This window comes from Psammomys obesus, unplaced genomic scaffold, assembly GCF_907164565.1.
Source record: "Psammomys obesus unplaced genomic scaffold, mPsaObe1.curated_primary_1811, whole genome shotgun sequence".
NCBI classification, from domain to species: Eukaryota; Metazoa; Chordata; class Mammalia; order Rodentia; family Muridae; genus Psammomys; species Psammomys obesus.
Window position 1 is genome coordinate 42,160,926 of NW_026591086.1, and position 21,602 is coordinate 42,182,527.

Genomic DNA, 21,602 nt, shown 5'->3' on the forward strand with positions numbered 1-21,602 from the left:
TGCCTACCCTATAAACCCCAAGCAAGAATTACTTGATTCTAATTCATAGTTGAGGGATTAAATTGTTATAAACATACCAAAAAATTATATAATCCAAATTTTAAATTTCCTCTTTCTCTACAATACATAATTACATGTAATTTTGAAAAAGATGAAAAGAAAAAAAAAATTCAGTCTTTAAAAGAAATACTTTGGTAAAGTAGAAACTGAGAACATAATCTAAAATTACCCACAGGGATGGCTATATATTTGTGTGCATGTGTATGAGTTTACATGTATGTAACTACAAATGTTAATAATTTTACCAAGGACAATTTTATTAAGACATTTTACTAGTTAAAAACTAAACCTCTATATAGATTATCAAGCCTTATGCCTTTTAAGATAAAGATGTATTTTTAATCTCCAAACTCTGTCACAGGTCCTCATCAAGCTTTTTATAGGTGACAGATGCACAGCTAAGAATGAAACCCAAAAAAGTATGCAATTCTTGTAATTCTGCAAGAAACATGCTGGATGTGAGAACAGGAAGCCAAATCAGATGAGGAGGGAGAAAGGACCTATATCATCATCAGGTTACAAGGGGAACTTCTAAAAACATTTTTATGAGTTTGTGGATCACCACTGTAGTTTTGCCTTCAGACTCTACAGCAGTCATTCTTAGTCATCACTGTAGTGTTTCTATACTTCAACATAGTAAGAACTTTTTGGCCAGCAAATGAAATAAAGAGAAAAAGTATGCAGAAGCAGGAATTAAGAAAACATGGCAATCAAGGTTTGTTTATGTGGGAGGAAGCACACTGGAACCAGCTTCACCTGAGAACTGAGGGTAGCGAGTGCAAGAGAAAACATGGGGCTACTTCTTCATAAACAGTTTCAGAAGTCTCAACTGTGTATGCATGGTGGATACGAATCTTATTTATACAAATATAACTGTTATAAGATATAGGATAATTTTAAAACATTAACAACTGTTTTTATTAAGACTATTTTATTTTTAAAATTTCAAAATATAAAAATAATAAACATGGATATTTAATAAACAACATAATTCAACTATAAATAATAGAAGTGTTGACAACCCACACAAACACAGTCACTATAAACATTCTGTGCATACAAGAGTAGTTTTCTAGTTCAAGTTTTACCTTTTTCAGTTCAAGTTTTATCATCACTTTTAAAAATAAACAAGGAAGCTGCTACAGCTTAACCAGTTACTTTCGCTCCACTCAAAGAGCAGGGAATTTTCCCCCATGCCAACACGCATTCATGAAATGGGATAGTTATGGGCACAGGTACTAACCACTGGAACAACCCAGTCTTCAGACGAGAAAAGACTCCTTTGGTGTTTTCATATTCAACAACAGTCCATAGAAACTGAGCTAAAATAAACCAGTAAAGGAACCCTTAAAGGAAATCTGATGACAAACAGTATATTCTGAAGTATTATCACACTCAAAACAGGTTTAGGGTTCTGAGAATCAAAAGCAAACATGTCTGAATGCTCTGCTGATACTTAACTGTATCTTAAAAACATTCAGTAAGGTGCTGGAATAAAATCTTGGGGACAAAACACGAAGTACACATCAACGGAAAACTTGTACAATGTAATAACTCATTTCTTTATAATTCATCAAATATTCTGTAAATATTTGTAAGAAATACTCTGCCTTCGACTGAGTGAAGGACAGATGGAAATTTAAAGCAGAGTGAAATTACGTAATTATTTTAGGACTAGAAAAGTTTTCCATTTCAAATATGAGAAAAAGACATGCTTGAGTAAGTATATCATTTTTAAATGCTAATCAAATTAATAGCCTTCTTATCAAAATAAACTATGTTCTTTTGGGAGAAGCTGGGCACAATAAGAATACAGTCATTATGCATCAGTTTCTTAAATTATTAGGTGTTCTCTAATGGGGCTGGGCTTTTAACCGACTCAACACATACCACTTCATAATTCTGCTGCTAGCTAGATTAAAGTATAAGCAGGAATAAATAAATAAAGACCAGCAAAGACTAGACGACAGATTCAATGACACTGAAAGGTTTTATAGCACCAATGACTGTTTCCTAAGACACTTGAGGGGTCTGTATCACTTTAAAGTATTATCTTGTAAACAAGACCAAAAATATTTAGTTGATCTGTATTTTGAGCATAAATATTTATAAATTCTATTTAAAAAAAACAACAAATATAGCATGACTAGAGCGACCAATAGTGTAAAATCTAAGTATATTGAAAAATATAAAGATATATAAAAGGCTTCCATAATGCAGTCATGCAGAAGTAAACTGCTCCATTCAATTACACAAAAATGATTCTGTACAGTTATGTACACATAGCTCCATGGTAAGGCTATTCAAGAAAAAAAATTTAAAAAGGAATCTCTAATAACCAATGTATAAGGACTTAAATGTAACTGACCAACTGAATCTCCCAACACTTTTTTAAAAAATGCAATGATTTTAAGGAGAAATCAATTTGACTTCTGATCCCCAAGGGCATGTTCCACTTTGTTTTGCTTTGTTTTTAACCCAACAGCAAAAGAAAAAGGCAACAGCAAAGTAAGTTAATGTGACAGTGTGCAGCAGTCACCTATTAAGCAATCAAAAGAGCTACTGGCTGACAGGTGTGGTTTCTTCCGACAATGTTCTGTGGCTCTAAAGTAAGCAGCTACAGCACTACTACTGTAAAGCCTTCTTTCAAAGTAAAAATATCAACTATTCTGGTAAAACATTTATGGATTCCTCACGGCTATCTGCAAATCTGTAAAAAAGAACAAAAAACGTTGGTAGGGCTGGAGAAAATAACCAAACAGAATGCCTTGTAGGCTATCTAAATTATTATTTAGATAATAATTATCTAAAATACATGCTTTTCCTTTAACCATGCATGTATAATCAATGTGGATCAAGACAGATAATTTATAGTATGACTAATGAGTTTGTTACATTTTATTATTCATGAAGACAATCACAATGCATACTCAAGAGGGAAAAAGTGTTTGTAGAGTAGTATGTAGTTTTGCATGAAAGAAAGTATGACTGGGTAGAGCTTAAAAAGAAAGAAATCAGAATCAATATAATTTGGTTCTAAGTCAGAGTGGCTATCATGTTAGACTTCTCAGAAACCCCTAAGAATCTATGAAGGAATACTCAAAAAAAACTTAGTGAAAAAAAATTTCTGGTGTGCTATAAAAAATGTTAATTCATATTTAGAATGAGAATTTTAATCGTATACTTTAAGCTATACTGCTTATAAATAATTAGTAGATATACTTTTAGAGCAGTTGAAAGCTATTCTTTAAAAACACTTAACACTATTTCCCCTTGCTTGTAGGATTGTCTTTGATCCCTGATTACAAATAATGAAAACTGTATAAATTAGACAAACTTAATAGATGTTGTTCAGTTTTAGAACCCACAGGTTATCATTTATTATTTGAAAAGAAATAAAATATTTTCTTCGTTTTTGGGAGTTAAGAATGACAAAAAATGCACTGGAGTAAAATGGTCCTGGCAATCCCATCAATTAATATGCTCACAAGAAATACATAACTAATTACAGTATGTAAAAAGAACTTTACACTCTGTTCAAAATTATTTTCAGTGGCTATCCTAATTCAATAAATACATCCTAAAAATAAAAAATTAAAGCCAAACTTATGTTTAACTTTTTAATTCATTTTCTTCATTCTAAACTGTTCAATTAATGCTCTCATGGCTTTATAGATTTCACAGACACATTTCTCAGTTTGCCTGAGACATAATACATCTCATAAGGAAGCTAAAAGGCCTTTGCTCCTTCTTAAGGTGGTTTACAAGTTAAATTGCTATAAAGGGGAGAAAACATCTATGAGTAAGGTCATAAATATCACACACTTGGTACACTTCTGGACTCAGATGTACTTGTACAGAACTGTAAAGATAAAATGGTCATCACAGTACATGTAAACAGCTATTCAGATTGATAAAGGGCAAACCAAATGACAGGATGTTAACAGTCATCTCCAGACAGGACAGGACGGGCTTGCTCGTAGAGTCACAAAGCCAAATTCAGGCAGTGATGCTCTCTCTCTGCTGGAAAAAGACAACATTTATTAAAAAAATTTTTTTAAGTCACAGAAGAATCTAAAATTCAAATCGCAGTATGAACTATCTCTAAGTTATTATAATATTTTTAAAAGTCTACTTGAGAAGAATCAAACTGAAAGTTACAGACAAATTATATCAAAGATTATCTTTGTGCTAAAGGGATTTTTAACAAACCCTCTCTGCATCATGCTTTCTGAAAATATTAAGTGTTAAGATCATAGCACTACAAAATGGCTATTACTGAAATTTTGGGGTTAGAAAATCTACTAACTGGTATTTTTACACAGAGCTGTGAGTAGCAAAGAAAAATTTAAAACTCAAATAACAAGCCTCAAGTCACTATAAATAAACCAAAAGCAAAACCAAATTTCTTGAAGTTTCCCAACGATTTTCAAAATAATTACAAGGATATCTTATTTCCTTAAACTCCATATAATGATCATTTTTCTTTAATCATCCTAGATGACGTAAAATTCTACACCAAGCACCAAGTGCAACAAGCAAAATTTTAAAAAGCAACATATAATGAGACGGGGCCTGGCATACAAAGGACGACTAACTTCAGATACATAAGATGAGTGGATGAAATAAAGAAGTAGAGGGAAGATTTGGAAAGGATCAAATAAAAAAAGGAAAATTTTAAATTGCTTTCACTTTTATTAAGTAACGAGCACAGAAAACTAACAACTACAAAAAAAGTTATTATCAAGTCTGATGTTTTTTACTAAGCATGTCTGTTTTCATTAGAAATAACTGAGAGTGGTAATTGTGTCCAGCAATTTTTCCTTTCCTGGGAGAACTGGGCAGCTTTTTAGAAGCTTCTGTTCCACCTGCTCAGTGAATGTATTGTAAGAGACAAAGCACTAATAACACTCTTTTCTACAGGACTGTATCCATACTATAGAGCAGACAAGTCATTCTTTTAGTTCAGGAAATTGATAAAAGTGAGTTCTTTCTATCTAGAATGAGGTTTTCTTTTTGCCTTATAAGTATTTCATACTGCTTAGTATACTGGTGGCTTAAAATCTATGTTAGTAAATATCCATTTTTAGTACATAAAATTTTAGAAGGGAAAAAAAAGTCCTGGGAGAAAAACCCAGAGTGAGTAATCCAGAACTTCTTTTAGGACAATCTTGTTTTGAAGGCTTAACTGACTTTTTAGGGGGAATGGGATTTACAGAGATTTATATAAATGCTAGGACTAAAGCTACTTTTCTGTAATTAGCTATATTCATTGCAGTGGGAGATATATTTTTGATAAAATGTATACAGCATTCTGATACAGCCACTGATATTTCAACAAACCAAATAATTAAATGTCTGATATCTTTTTGTGCCATCACACCCAATGGTTAGTGTTGCAAGTAAGATTAGAATACAGCCCGTCTTCCCACTCCCCAGGAAACAGTTCTGGTAACAAGATACTTTCTTCAAGGAGGCTTAGCCATACTTGCTACAAGTAATCAGCTAAAACAGTGAAGTCTTATTTTCATAGTAAACTACTGGTTTGTTACATTTGACCATATTACAATAAAACAAAACCTATGGAATAGTCTTTCATTTCCTATAACACCTTTTCATTAAATGTCTGGGCTTTAGTTAACTTATTTAAAAAAAAAAGTTACAATTATTCAATAACATTTGAAACATTGTTTAGAGATTAAAAAAAATTTAATGTGACAACCATCCCTTGAGGTAATCCTAATCAATCTTTTAAACCAGAAATATGTAATTTCTCCTATAGTTGCCTACATTGCCTGTACTGTTTTTCCCACTCCCAACTCTACCTGTGCAATCAGATAACCAGGTGTGTACAAAAAGCACCAAACTTATCAGAAGAGCTGTAGAATTAAAAAGGTTTCTACTTTTAGGTGGCATACTGTAGAAGGAAAGAATGGAGACGGAAAAAAGATATAAATCTGAACTTCTTGACAAAGAATATAATAGGTAAATACTTTAAAAAAAAAGTTTAGAAGCAAAGAGGAAAGTTATAAATGGGAATAGGAAGAACTTGTAAATACAGAAGTTTACCTGCACCTTACAGGTTAACTGGCTTTCAGATATAAAATTGTTTTGGAATCAAACACTAATGTACCACCAGGGATACCATTCAGTCCAACCCTTGTCATTTTATACATAAGGTACAAACTCTGGATTAAGGCAAGAGACTTGTCTAAGGCTACAGAGTTAGTACAGAGCTGAGAAACGTAATCTAAATCTCTTAATCCTTGTTCAGTTCTCTATACATGGTCACCTATGGACCAAAACAATTTAGTGAGAAGGTCTAGATTGGCAGTTGTCAGCATTTCTAACCATGTACTCTTAAAAAAAAAAAAAAAAAAAAAAAAAAAAAAAAAAAACCAAAAAAAACCAAAAAAAAAAAAAACCTCAATAATCAAATTAAGCCCTGGAAAGGACTACATTATTTAGTATCATACAACCTAGATGCCTTAACTGGGGAAACGTCAGGATTGATTCTAGGTATCTGACTCCATCACTACTGTAACCCCTGTGATGAGACACATAATACTATTATTTAAAATGGACCCAGTGACTGAGGAAACTGTTAAGATATTTAGAAAATTGATAAGAATTAACAAGGGAGGTAATTGTCAACCTCATTACTATATATTTATATATGCATTCATTCATTATTTCATCCAAGAAACATCTAAGTGCTCACATAAGCCAGGTTTTACTAGAGATAAAAAGATGAATAAGACATGGTCCCCTTCCTAGAGGAGCTTGCAATCTCATGGGGGAAGACAGACATATAAACCAGATAAATATTACAACATTAAATATTGTAACAGAGATATGAACAAAGTGCTTTTTAAAAGAGTAAACATATGAACTGCCTAATGACCAAGAAGTCTATTAATTCTGTGCAGTATTTTGGAAGTAAAAAGCCTACCATGATTACTATAAACACAATCTCATGGTTGATCAGTAATTAGGAAGGAGACAGCAGCAGAGTTCTGTAATTTGTTTCTTCCTTCTTTTGTGAAGTTGGTACTGAAATCACAAAATGCCTATACTGACAATCTAGTATTTCTACTAGATTGTCTATGACTTTAGGTAAATCACTCCATTTCTAACAACCTGTTTTCTTATTAAAAACTTAGAACTACCACCTACTTTATAATAAGATGTCCTAGGTTTTAAATGAAAATATCAACGTGTATGTAGAGTACTAGACTTTAGAAACATACTGATGAAAACCCAATAGCAACACATCACTAAATAACATTAATAATGAAATGCAGGTTCATGCTTATAAAAGTACACCTGTGAACCTAATACTGGGAATATGTAATCCTCATACTAGGGCACCAAAGCAAGTCATATTTGGTCTTCTGAACCATTCAAAGCACCATGGCTTAAAATATTTTAAACTCTTAAGTTACTGGGCAATTTCAGGCTAGAGAAATTGATGAGCTATTTATGAGCTTTACTGAATAGAACTGGTAATTTCATTTATATTTCTAGGGAATTTTATAATAAATTTTGAAACTATCATCAAACCATAAAGCCAAAATTAGACTGGAGATTTAACTGGCCTTGGAAAGATTTACTTTCTTTATAATACCTGTTTGGTGTAAAGAGAAGAAACGTGAGCCTCTGCCAATTTGGCATCTTTCACGACTACTAAAAAGAAAAGAAAACAAACTTACCTAATGAATCAGAATAGCACATAGCAAACATACAAGAGACTACATAAAAATATACCACAGTCTATGTTAACTTTAGAGTCATTATTTTAGCAAATGGAATCTGAGTTTGAAATTTTAAATGTGTACTAATTGCAAGTTAAACATTCCTAAAAAATAGTATTGCCATTAAAAAACACACAAATATAACCCCAAGTGTAAGGGGGAAAAGACACAAAAATATTATACAAGTTATATGATGGCTGAAGACTGGTACTGGTGGGATTAGTTTTGGATTGTGTTGGTCCGAAAACGAAAAAAAGTAGTCCTGTTAAAATACAGTTTAAAAAAAAAAAAATCACCATAATCTTGAGAAGCGAAAATATTTAAATATAAAGATTTTTAAAAATACAATAATCTAGTCATCTCCTACCCTCATTCTACAAAGAATATATTTTCTGAAAAACGTTTAGTTAACTTTCAATATTATATTCACGTGCCAGAGAAATCCACTTAAAAAAAAAATCACAATATTGGTGCAAATGTGAAAGATTTTTATATAAGTATAGTAAATGCACACTTAAAATATCAGACTGGAACACTTACCAAACAGTGTTTTCCTAAAGTAGTATCTATAGTATATTTCTTTATTCATACATCTTCAAATGGTCAAGTTTTCTTTTCATACATCCAAAATGTAACATGAAGTTGTCTTATTCACCAAATGTTAGCGCTACTTGAAGTCTGGTTCCAAACTAATCAGCCTGCTTTTAAATTTTAAGACATCTGTTGAAAATTTATATGATCAAACCAAACTGAAGTGGATAAATTTTAAACATTGGATTGTACATCATTGTAAAGGTACCAGTAACCATTATTATTTAGTGATTATAGCTCCTTCTGATAATCAGGGGAAGGCAGATCACCATCTGGAATGGTCTGTTTCATTTTCTTTTTTTTTTTTTTTTCTTTTCTTTTTTTTTTTTTTTTTTCTTTTAAATCAAGGAACATTGTCATGGAATTTTTTTTTTTTTGTCATTATTTTTTTCTTTTCTTTTTTCTTTTAAGAGACCATTCCACTTTATTTTTAGCATCCAGATGCATAAGGACTCATATGTAAAGCAGTCATACACCATTATCATTAACACCCATGTGATAAAATACATACACAAATCCAACAAATGGCTAATACATAGTAAAGCCTAAGCATACTACTATGCAATATTATGAATACATAACTTGGAGACTTTAGAATACTATGTCATCTATTCATTTCTGAAAACATTCATTAAGATTTTAAATGCAAATTCATTCCTTATTTGGAGTAAAACAAAATCCTCTATGTTATAACAAATACTGGGTCATAAGTATTCAAATCTATTCATTAATTTACAAATAACTCAAAGAATTCTGTATTGTTCAATAGAAGTATGTAATAAAAACATTGCATATGTTCTATTGTGATATCTTTAGCAATTGTTTACTGAAATAAAATGCAAACATCAATCTTCAAAATACAAGATCAGAAGGTAGTTTTCTTCTCTTTTATCTATTTGTGAAATCATCTTCATCATATTTTACCAAAAATTGTTTTTACAAATATGTAAAAGTACATTAGATAATACTAATGAAACACAGGTAGAGTTCTAGCATATGCAGATCAATGATCAGTCAAATCATCTTCTCCAAGAACGAGATTCATTGTCCTCTTCTTCTTCATCATCATCTTGAAGTAATGAGTCATCCACCAAAGACTCTTCCTGAAACTTTAGGTTAAGATGTATTTAGGAATTTACCCAAAAAAAAAAAAAAAAAAAGAAAAAAAGAAAAGAAAGAAAAAAAAATGTAACACTTTTAAACACTGTTCTCTCTCAAGAGTTGAATGCAAGTGGTTATTTCTATAGCTAGAGCACTTAAGAAAACAGCGTAAAGCAGGTCTTATCCATTCCATCTCTTTACAGTATGTTCTACTGCTTACATGAAGTAAGCAATAAATATCAAATTAAGAGTGTGTACATGCCATTTCTCCTACTCTAACAAATCATGTCATCTTCTGTACTTCAAAACAATGCTCAACACTTCTTTAAAAAAGGAATACATTTTCACTGACTTACCCTAACTCTTAACACTCAACCAATGACATAATCCTAAAATTTCGATTCTTTTTGCTATGTAGCAAACCTTTTTATTAAAAGAAAAAAAAAAAAAAGCCACCTCTTCCTTTTCCCCATTCCCTTCATAAAAGATTCTCAGACTGCTTCCCAAACTTTTCAAAATACCTAATACCAGGAGCTCTCCTGCTTTTCTCCCCATTCAATTCAAACTCATGGAAGGACAAAGGTATAATCTAAAATATAAAATGACAAATCATGTACATGAGTTTCAAATACACATTTATTCTTGCATTTGACTATGGATATGTGTAACAGACTTGAAATGCTCTGCAAACAAAATGAAGTAGCATTACGGAAATCTAACAAATGCAAAACAGAATCTTTTAGTTTCTTTACCTTACCTTTACTTTTTAACTTCTTCAAATTTTTCCCATAACTTTTTTCATAATTAAGCAAAACAGAATTGCTTATTTTAAATCTTTTCTGTCTCAAGTGCTTTTTAAATCCACTACCACTCCTGCCCTGTCATACCTTTTAGTCCACTGACTAGCTAGTGTTACCTGAGAAAACTGCAATCTCCCATGCTTATTTTGAAGGTAGAATTCTGCTGAAAATGCTTTTCTCCACTACATTCCTAGCCCCACCACATCACTGTTACAGAACACTTATCATTCAGGGCTTGGCTCTACTGGCAATAGACCTTTGAGATTATTATGGACAGACATAAGCATTTCTTCCTAGGGGTTCCTACAGCATGTTGTTCAAATCGTCTTCATTCGGCACATCAGTATGCCTGATATTGTAATTGTTTTCTTCTGTTTCTGCCACCACCCTCCTTTCCAGATTATAAGCTCCTTGATGACAGGGACCGTGTCTTATTCATTTTTGTGCCTATCACAAAATCTACCACATAGCAGGTAGCCACTCTAATGAACTATAGCAATATGAATTTAAAAAGAAGGCTGAAATGTTGATACAGCAATTGAGTAAAATAAATACCCTAGAACTTAACATATTATCACCAAATTTCCTGTGAATAAAACTCTAATGAAGAATTATTATCTTTTATAGTTATTGAAAACTGATATAGCACATATTCTTTTGGGGTTGGCAATCCACAATTCTTCTCATTAATCCAGAACATATAAAGTTGTCTGTATTTATCTGATCTCCCCTGTCTGGAATATGGCTTAGGAATAAAAGTATTATGTTAAATCACAGCCATAAGCAAATAAATAAATAAATAACTTTTTATAAATGAATTATGAATAATGATGGGAAAACAAATAAAAAAATACAACATACTTCCTCTTCATCAGGTTCAACTTCTTCGGTTTCCACAGCTGAAATATTAAGTATTGGTTTATTCCATGCCAGTTTTAAATCCTGCCCTTTGAAACGAGCTCCATGAATTGCTGCCTAAAAGAATATGGGAGTAAAGAACATTAACAATTTCTGAAGAAAAATTGAATGTTTTAAATGCCTAATATTAAAACGTTAAACTCAAAAAGTTACTTATTTGCTGTTTGTTTATTTAACTCAATTTACTATAATTACTATTACAGTTATTTACTTCCTAAAATCATACTAGTGATATAAAAAAAATTTTTTTAAAGTAAACAACAATTTCTCATAATCAAGTACTATTTCACTCAGCCAAAATCTAAGGGGAAAAAATGTTTCTCAGTTTACATTACAATAGTTACTACTATTTAAACAACAATACCAATATACCACAAGATTTTGGCTCTAGCTTCTGAATCAATGTCTATTTTAAGATCAACAGACCAAATTAATTTTATATGCTAATTTACATCATATATATGTAATTAACTAGAAACCTTTAACAAAAGTAAATTTGCATATAAAGTTGACATTAATTTTCAAATTAATGATCAAAAGCACACAACTAATGCAAAATATAAACATCTTAAGAAAAAGGGAAGGTACCAAATCTGAATTTTCCTACAGAAAAGTTCAGTATTTTGTAACTGATGGCAGTTGAACTCAAGAAATGGTCAAGCCTATGTTCTTGCTCTAGTCAGTAGCTAGTTTGAAAGACACCATATTTAAAGTAACATGAATTAGTATTAGCAACATTTTTAGTAATTCATGTTCCCAAAGATTTTAGCACAAACTCAAAAGTACTAAATAATATGAAGTGTAGGAACAATTACATATTCAATGACTTCTGAACATGAGTTGTATGTGGCATTAATGCCCCAACAAACAAATTTAAATCTGTACATATAAATTTATGATAAATTTAAAAGATTTCATGCCTACTAAAATTCAGCTGAGTTTTTAGTTCATGCTTTATCACAATGCCACACAACTTAAAAATGCATTTATATTTTAGTTCAGAAAAAAACTGAAATTTCAAGCTGAAATCATTACATAAAGTATATTACAGTTAAGAAATAACAAATGCCACATGCAAAATACTTATAAAGCTTTTTCCCCATTTATTAAAATATGGAAAAATCACAAAACTGTGAACAGCAATGTCTACTGTAAATTTGGATGTGGAGTTGTTTTTGCTTCTGAAGAAAGGTCTTTACTGTGCAACACTCACATTAGACTTAACTCACACTGCTCCTGCTTCAGCTTCCTACTCAACTGCAACCTATACAACACTGCATCTTTCAACAAGAGGTGACAGATTATTTCTAACAACCCAATCGCATCATTTCTATATTCAACACACATTTCAAATTTGTAAGGTGAATTTTTAACTACTTTTTTTTTTTTAAAACCGGAGGGAAGGCTGGAAGGTCACCAAAACACCATCAAGGCCATCATTCTTTGTCCCTGATAGTAACTCCGTAACAAGACTCTGCTGCTGAAGAGAACTACATACTCTGACTGCAGAACAAAAAAATCTAATCTATAAACTAGTTCCCTGCTGGCTAGTATAGTACTAGAAGATACTATGCAGGCTGCTGGGGAAGAGAAGACATCATTGGTCTTCCCATCACTAGAGTCTACATGCCAATTCTGACCTGTCAGAAAAGATATGCCTACTCGTATAATAGTGACAAAACTATTTTCTGACTGGATTTCATCAGGCCTGCCCATAGGTGAAATTTCACGTCTGGTACTATAAGCCTGGACAAAAGTCCATGAATTGGAAGTCAGAGGTCCTTGGAAACAGCCTATTGTTAGTTTGTTCAATGGTCATGTTGTCAAACTACACCCTAAATATTTACACGTGTATTCACAGACCCAGGGTGCTCTCAACCTTTTTTTTTTTTTTTTCCAATGAGCAGCAGTTAATAATTGGTCAAAGTGCTCAGTCTTTAATAAGGCATTTTTATCAACCTCCCAGGCTTAAGGAACATTGAGGAAGGCAGAAAGATTATTAATATTTGGAAGATGAGAACTGCCATAAAATGCTGTCTTCCTGATATGACACCACTATTACAATCATGATCTCCTAGCAGCTGTGATTACTTGCTCGAGATCAAGATAGCCCAAAGTCCTCATAGAAAGAAGTATTGCCCAAGCCCCAGCCTTTACTTAGAAGTTATTTGTGGTTGATAGTTTCTAGGGTAGTGAGAAGCTTCTTTGTTGAAGACATTTCCACTGCCAGGCTCCCTTGCCTCAGGAGATGGTCATACCCTACACACACGAGCAGCAATAACAGGACTTAGTTGTGGGTTACCCCCAAAAAACAGACAACAATGATATCACGTTGGGAGAAGTACTTGTCAGGAGGGATTTAGAGGGAGGTAGAGGAAAAAAGTAAGAGTAGATATATTTCATTTCATACTTGTAGGAAATTTTTCAAGAATAAAACAATAAAATTTGTTACTGTGTGTGTTTTTTTTTAAAAAAAACTAGGTATATTACATTTTTAATGATTTTTGTTCATCAGAAATATTTGACAATTCAAGCTACATAAACTTGTGAAACAACTTTGAATCTTTGATCCCTGAAGCTGAAAGTTTATTCAATAAGCCTAAGCTTTTCTGATGTAATAAGAAACATTATATTTCACATTATTTTCATAGCAATACCTATTTATGACTTCTGTAAACCAGTATATATTTCATATAATTTACAATATAAATTCTGTAATTTATCCATTTATTCATGTATGTAAAACATTTATCTACCAATTTATTTATTTTTATTTTTGCTTAATTTTTTTAACCTGTTTTGGTTTTTCAGCCCTGGCTGTCCTGGAACTTGCTCTAAAAACCAGGCTGGTCTCAAACTCAGAAATCTGTATGCCTCTGCCTCTCTAGTGCTGGGATTAAGTAAGTACACCACCACACCTAGCTTCATTTTATATTTTTAAATTTTTCAAATGTTAAGACACATAGTATAAAAGCCTAAAGAGATAACCACCACTATATCAACAACTTAAGACAGAGTACAGTGCAAAGTCAGAAGGGGACACAGGATCCCCTGGAGCTGGAGTTACAGGTGTTGTAAGCTTCAGATATTAGTAGAAACTGGCCTTGGGTTCTCTGCTAGAGCAGTATTCACTTTAACCACCGAGCCACCTCTCCAGCCTCTTTAATTTTTTTTAAATTATATTTTTAGAAAGCAGTTTTTCTTTGATTTAAAAAAAGTTTAAAATTGTTATGTATTAAATTAAGCAGCTTCTTCTTTTATAAATATCATGCTACAACTTTTTAAAAAGCCCTCACTATACTAAGGTAATATTTAAAACACCTTTGTGTACCTGTTTATTGTTCTAGTGGTACATACCTGAATGCCTTTGCATGTACGTTTATATGTATGTGTAGACCAGCAGTTGATACAGTATGTCCCAGTTACTCTCCACCCTATTTTTTTAAAACAAGACCTCTCATTAAACATAGAGCTCATCAATCTGGCTAGAATTGCTGACTTGCTAGTAAGCCCCAGGTTTCTAGCTGTGTCAACCTGCCCAATGATGGGATCACAGACTCACTTGCCATGGCTAGCTTTGCAGTGTGCTGGAGATCAGAAGCTGGGTCCTCATGTCTTGCACAGCAAGCACTTTACTGACTGAGCCATTCCCGCAGGCACCTCTTCTTTAGATCTACTGTTTCTGTCTCTCTTTTTCATGTGTGCACACACAAGTGTATGCTATATATGTGGAGATGACCAGAGTCCAGAAGAGGGTGTCAGAACCCCTAAGGGTGGAGTTACATGTGGTGTGGTCTGCTAAACGGCACTGTAATTCACACGGGTCATCTGAAGAACAACAGGTACTTAACAACAGTTAAGGTACTCTTAACTGCCGAGACGTCTCTCCAGTCCTGCTTTGAGTTTTCTTGAGGCAGGGTCCTGGGTTTTGTTCAGTCAGGCTTTCCTCAGATTTCCCATGGACTTTAGCTAACAGGTATTTTCTATTCTGTTTTGTTTTACCAACTTAAAAATTTAAAACTTAAAAGGTGAGTTAAAATGCCCTGGTTTGTGTCGTTGTCATCGGCATGCCCCACCCCCACAGGTAACCCAAACACCATTTAATAATGTTTTATTTTGTGGGTTTTTTTTCTTTTGTTTTTCAAGACAGGGTTTCTCTGTGTAACAGCCCAGGCTGTTCTGGAACTCCCTTTGTAAATTAGGCTGGCTTCAAACTCAAGAGATCCACCCTCCTCTGCCTCTGCCAACCCAATACTGGAATTAAAGGTGTGCACCACCACCACCTGACTTGATTTTGAGCTTGAAAACAGCCCTTTTGTGAGCCTGTAAAATCCGTGTGTGTGGGTGTATGTGTGTGTGTATGTGTGTGTATGTGTGTGTGTGTGTTTGTGTGTGTGTGTATGTGTACATAATATGCATTATTTCAGTCATATTATTCTTGTAGGATTTTCACGTTTAATATTATTAGATGTAGAAAATTAAAATGTTCATTGAATCTAGAAAAAATGGAGCAGAAAAAAAAGAACATTAGCAAAATCTGACAACTTCTTTCCTCAAAAGGCCTACCCTTCATCCTGAATTCATGACATCTTATACTTTTATGTCAAAATTCTTTTATTTTATGACATGCTGGTGAAAATAAGTGGCAATCACTTATATATTTTATATTCTTCCTTAGGAAACCAAAGTGTTTCATTCTACGTAAAAAAATTAAATTTTAAATTCTTAAATATTTTGTTCTCTGAAATCCAGAAGTTTCAAAATAATTTATCTATACCTTGCTTATTTAAGTTTTAACTTAATTTTCCATTCTTTTCAAAACAGTATAAAATTTCAACATTTTTTTGGCTTAAAATATGTTCATGATCAAACAACTCATAACTTAATTCTAAGTGTTTATATAATAGCAGCGTATCTATTCCTTACTCAACCTTTATATAATTCAAGTGTTAAGTATCTTTATTCCTTAAATGTTATTTTGTTTACTATGCATATTGTATAAAAATACAGGTCTGAGGTAGAAAGGGCAAAAACTATGAAGAACTTATGTCAATTAGGTCTCACTCCGAGTAATAAAAAAAAAAAAAAAGTTGTTTTTCCCTCTTAGAAATGTAAGCACTGAGAACAGCACATCTCTATCTGAAGTCCTTAGGTGCTAGAGGGATGTCTTAGTGGTGGAAGGGTTTGCTCAGCAAGCATAAGGCTCATAATTTAGATCTCCACACCCGCAAAAAAGTGAGGTATGGCAGTACAGGTTTGTGACCTGGTGCGGTGATAAAAAGACAGACAGAACCCTGCGGTCTCACTGCCACCCAGTTCAGCCAAACCAGCTTCCAGTTCAGTGAAGAGTCGCTGCCTCAAAACACAGGGGGCTATCACAAGAAACCAGACATCACCCTTGTCCCGAAGCACACACACGCATGCACATACACATGCATACATGAATACACACAGTTCTCATGAGATCCACAAACTTGGTGATATTTGAAGCAGCTGTGTACAACTACCCCCTTTAAAATAATATCACTGCTTCCTAGAAAATAAATAGAGACGTTATTTGTCATTGAAACCATCATTCTAAATTTGAAATAATTTGTCCTTACTAACACCTCTCAGAGAAAATTTTATTAAAGTTCTACCTAATATATACACAAAAATGTTTTAACTGATCACATCTTTTAAAACAGGTCCTGTTTTTGTTTTTGAAGATATACTTCCTCTGTATATGAAACTCTGTAGACCAGGCTGGCCTTGAACGCAGAGTTCCACCTGCCTCTGCCTCCCAAGTGCTGGGATTAAAGGCATGTGCCACCACAGCATAAACAAAAAGTCTTAACATAAAAAACCCAGATTTAGACTTGGATCTAGAGTTGCAATGAAAGGGTAGAGCTCCTGATGAACCTGCATAAAATTAAGCTGGAGCTTAATCTCCAGCATCAACAAACAAAAACCCTGTATTTTAAAAGATGAACCCACATTATTTGACAAAATAATCTCCCTGTGACAACATCTTCACCCCATTACTAGATTATTTCAGGGTTCCAGCTAAACATGTTTCTAAGACCAATGAGATCTAGTCTTTCACCTGTTAAAATGCCCTGGAAGTGACTCCTCAATAAGCTCTTAGCAATGTTCAATGGTGCTGACTGGAGTATTCACTTACAATGACGAGGTAGGTTTGTCAAAAAACTCATTTAATTACCAACTCAAAAGCTTTAGAAAGAAATCTTCATCTTCCATTCACATTAAATTATCTTGATTTAATATCAAGGACAAACAACACTGGCTTTTATAACGTCTTAAAGAATCCACAGGCAAAAAAAAAAAAGTTCACCCCTGCCCCAATATAACACAGTCCACTTCCTTTTCCTATTCTTTTTGGAGATAACTTACAGGTTAAAGTATTTCCCACACAAGCATGAGGACAAGACTTCAGATCTCTAGCATCCATGTAAATGCCAAGAAAGCGTGACATTCCAGCAGTAATCCCAGCATTCCAGGTCCTTAGATAAAGCTGAGCTCAGTTAGAGCGCCAACCGCAATATGAGAGCAATCAAGGAAGAGACATTGGACCTCAATCTCTGGTCTCCCCAAGCACATGAACACACATGGAGGCACACGTACAAACTGCATACAGTGTGTGTGCGCACACGCGCGCGCGCGCGCGCGCGCACACACACACACACACACACACACACACACACACTGAAGACACTTCTGAGCTGTCTTTTAAAAAACAACTCAAGTGCAGGAGCGTGGTGGTGGTGTATGACTTTAATCCCAGCACTTGGGAGGCAGAGGCAGGTAGACCTCAGTGAGTTTAATGCCATCTTGGACTACATAGTGCATTCTAGGACAGCCAGAGCTACATAACAAGACCTTGTTTCGAAACAAACAACAAAAAATTAGAATTCAAACTATACAGATTAAGATAACAATATTACAATAACTCTAAAGGCTAGAGCCACATATTGTCTCTTGGACAAATAACAGCAGTCTATTCATCAGTGTGCTAAGCAAGAGATGCTTTTCTAGCACTCATCCTGCTGGGACCGGAAACTAGTAGCTAAAAGAAAAATAAAAGGTGTGGGCAACAGAATTCTACTTTCTCTGCATCTACCTTAGGTAACTGTTACCATTCATTCTACTAATTCAGACTTTGTTCTGGACCTGATAAAACAGTAAATATTAGTGGCCCTAACGTCTATAAAAAGAACTGATATCTTCAAGTTAATGTTGTCTTAAAATCACCTTGATGTCAAATTTAATACATATTATTATATATTATATTATATTACATTACATTATATACAGATTTCCTAAGAAAATAAGGACAATTTTGTGGACATGAACTTACACTTAAAATCTTCTACCTTCTGTCAAGATTACAGTTACTCAGTAACCTTGAAAAATAATTTATATTAAAACTTAAACACTAATCATTTAAACCTGAAATTTTAATAACATTTTAATACTTACAGCTTCTGCTTCTGCTCTTGTCTTGAATGTAATTATCGCATGAAGTGAAGCATCATCAATCTGACAATCCTCAATTTCACCATATTGCTGTAAATTAACAAATTATTTCCTAAAAGTGTTCTGAAACATCTAAAACCCCCAATGGCATTTGAATACTAATAAGCACAATCCAGAATACATAATAATCCATACTGACTGAGAGACAAGTAATTCATTTCCTTAAATCCTATCTTCCAACCTCAGCTTTATCCTGTACTTTCAGAATTAGTAGCACTATACTCTATTTGAGTTATAATGGAGAAAACAATGGTCAAAGCCTGTTTACCGACCTTTTTTATTATTCCAACCTCAGAATGAGGTAAATTTTTTTTAAAACAGCATACTGAATCATCAAAACAAACTATGAAATAGTATCATTTCCAATAAAGGGGAAAAAGATTGAGAGAATTCAAGCAATTTTTCTAAGCAGTCAAGCAAATTATCAAGATAAAGGTACAAAACTTCTGATTTACATGTTTAATATTAACTGAGTTCACTTACTATGCATTCTACTATGGAACACACAATATGCTAAGCATATTATATAATGCTTGATTGGAATTTGTTGCATTTTTCCCATATAAAGGAAGATTATTTTTTTCTAAACAGCAATTTTGCTACACAAAAATTAGTCCTTTATACATTATTAATACCTTCCTTCTCGTTTGGAAATAAAACTACAACTATGCACTAATTAATACAAATTTTGTGAATGAATTTAACTTGAACAAGTTACTTAATCTCTTCAGGTTTCATTTCCTCATCTATCAAATGGGCAAAATAAAGGCTATTCTTGATATCAATTTGACTACATCTGGAATTAACTAAACCCAAGGGCTGGGCACACCTGTGAGGAGCTTTCCCTTATTTAAATTATTTGAAGTGGGAAGACCCACTCCTAATCTGGATCTCTGAAGTGAGAATATATATCTTTAATCTAGTTATTTTGGAGTAGGAAGATACACCTTTAATCTCGACTACACCTTCTATAGGCACCTTATAAAAAGAACATTAAAGAAGGAAGCTGGTTCGGTCTGCCTACTTGTTACCGCTTCTCACTAGCAAGACTACAACTTCTCCAGCATAAATAGTCTGTATCTTTGGGATTCCAGTGTATATCCAGCTTGGACAATCCAGCCTTGTGAACTGGACAATTACTAGACTCCTGGACCTTCCTTCAGTATAGATAATCATTGTTGAACTAGCTGGACCACAGCCTGTAAACCATTCTACTAAATACCGCCCCCAACCGTGTGTGTGTGTGTGTGTGTGTGTGTGTGTGTGTGTGTGTGTGAAACCACTGTTTCTGTTCCTCCTGAGAGCCCTGACTAAATCAGCAGTAAGTAACTCAAATAATTCCTAATATCCCTTAAAGTTTTAGCTGTTTTTCTTACTATTACTACTGGTCTCACTGGATAAATTTTAAAGAGCATTTTGCTAACCACAGTTGTTTTAACAGTCAATGGTCCTTTATATCTCTCTCTTATGCTCAGAGATAAAAAAAAAAAAAAAGCTAAACTTTGAAATGTGTACTCTTTCTTAACAAAAGTATTTTTGGCGGGTAAGTTATGACTACCAACATTGAACAGAGCTCCAAACCTCTATTTATGAAACAATTTCTACTATAAGTTTCTGAATATTTATTTCTCGAGCCTCCTAGTCTCAGCAAAACACGATTAGAGCAAACTCACCTTTGTATTATAGCTACTGTTAGCCCCGAATCAGCTGAGTACCTAAATGCAAGACACTTAACTATCTGGACCTCCTTTTCTTTGCGGAAGTGGCAAACAGCAGGGAAGAGCTGGGCTTTATCTCCAAGCACCTCTCTAGTTCTCATTCTTTGTCCCTCTGAACCCAACGAGCACAGGACTCTCCAGACTCCTCAGCCTTAAATACTAATCACTTCAGTTATTTCTTATACATCCATCATTTATTTCTTTTAAAACTTCCTTATAGTCATATAGTATTATAAGCGTCAAACATTGAAATATAAATTTCTAAAACATGAGGTCATCTTTATGTCAAAATTTTACCTAGTCTTCTTGTTCTCCGTTTCAGTTTTACTAATTGTTATGCTTTTCTCTACTGATCTTTTCGTCATATGCCAGAGTAAACATAAACCTCCGAGTCACAGAGGTTTAAGTGTTTAATAAGCTTTACTTTACATCAGCTGATTTGTGCCAAACCAAAGTATCTAAAAGCACTGAGAGTGAAGAACTGATGACTCTTCTTCTCTGAAGGAATTACCACAATAATCAGGATAAAACTGGTGTTTAGTAACTTAAGTTCCGATAACACTAAAAATTGAAAAAGTTAAGATGAAAGGGTAATGTGGGGTATACTCTCCACTCTGCACATTAGCCTAATGAACCCCAGAAGTTCAAATATTTAATGAACAGGGACTAGAATCTCCTTCTCTTTCAAACCACTGTATCACCATTACATAAACTCTCTTATATTGTACCCTTGATATGAATATGGAACTTTTATATCATACATCAAAAGTGTATCTCGCTTCAGTGCTGTTCAACTCTATCAAGAGCATAATATTAGCAAAACTGTAGTTTCATATTTAAAAATATGGATGGTCTATATATATATATATATATATATATATATATATATATATATATATGCCAACTTTCCTTTAAATTATCAATAAGCCTACTCCTGAGGCTCCTCTCTGAAATAACAAAGCTTAGATCATTAATCTTATACTCTTGAAAGGCCTATCTAGTTTAAGAATTGTAACATTTCAGCTGGTCAGTGGTGGCACACACCTCTTCTCCCAGCACTGGGGAGGCAGAGTCAGTGAATTTGAGGCCAGTCTAGTCTACAGAATGAGTTCTAGGTCACCAAG

At 33.5% G+C, this 21,602-nt stretch overlaps 1 protein-coding gene across 8 annotated transcripts in view; it reads right to left on the minus strand.

The window, feature by feature from the left end:
- Positions 1-974: 974 nt before the first annotated feature.
- Rbm26 (RNA binding motif protein 26) overlaps positions 975-21,602 on the minus strand; it is a 72,391-nt gene continuing 51,763 nt past the window's right edge. For 5 of the 8 annotated variants that reach the window (XM_055609615.1, XM_055609616.1, XM_055609618.1 and 2 more), the window contains 5 exons: positions 18,704-18,790; positions 11,168-11,281; positions 8,355-9,514; positions 7,688-7,746; positions 975-4,083 (listed from right to left, as the gene is read on the minus strand). In XM_055609615.1, coding sequence (XP_055465590.1) covers positions 9,425-9,514; positions 11,168-11,281; positions 18,704-18,790 — 291 coding nt within the window. In that variant the 3' untranslated portion in view covers positions 975-4,083; positions 7,688-7,746; positions 8,355-9,424. The remainder of the gene's footprint in view (positions 4,084-7,687; positions 7,747-8,354; positions 9,515-11,167; positions 11,282-18,703; positions 18,791-21,602) is intronic. The other 3 variants (XM_055609613.1, XM_055609614.1, XM_055609617.1) reach the window with 3 other exon arrangements.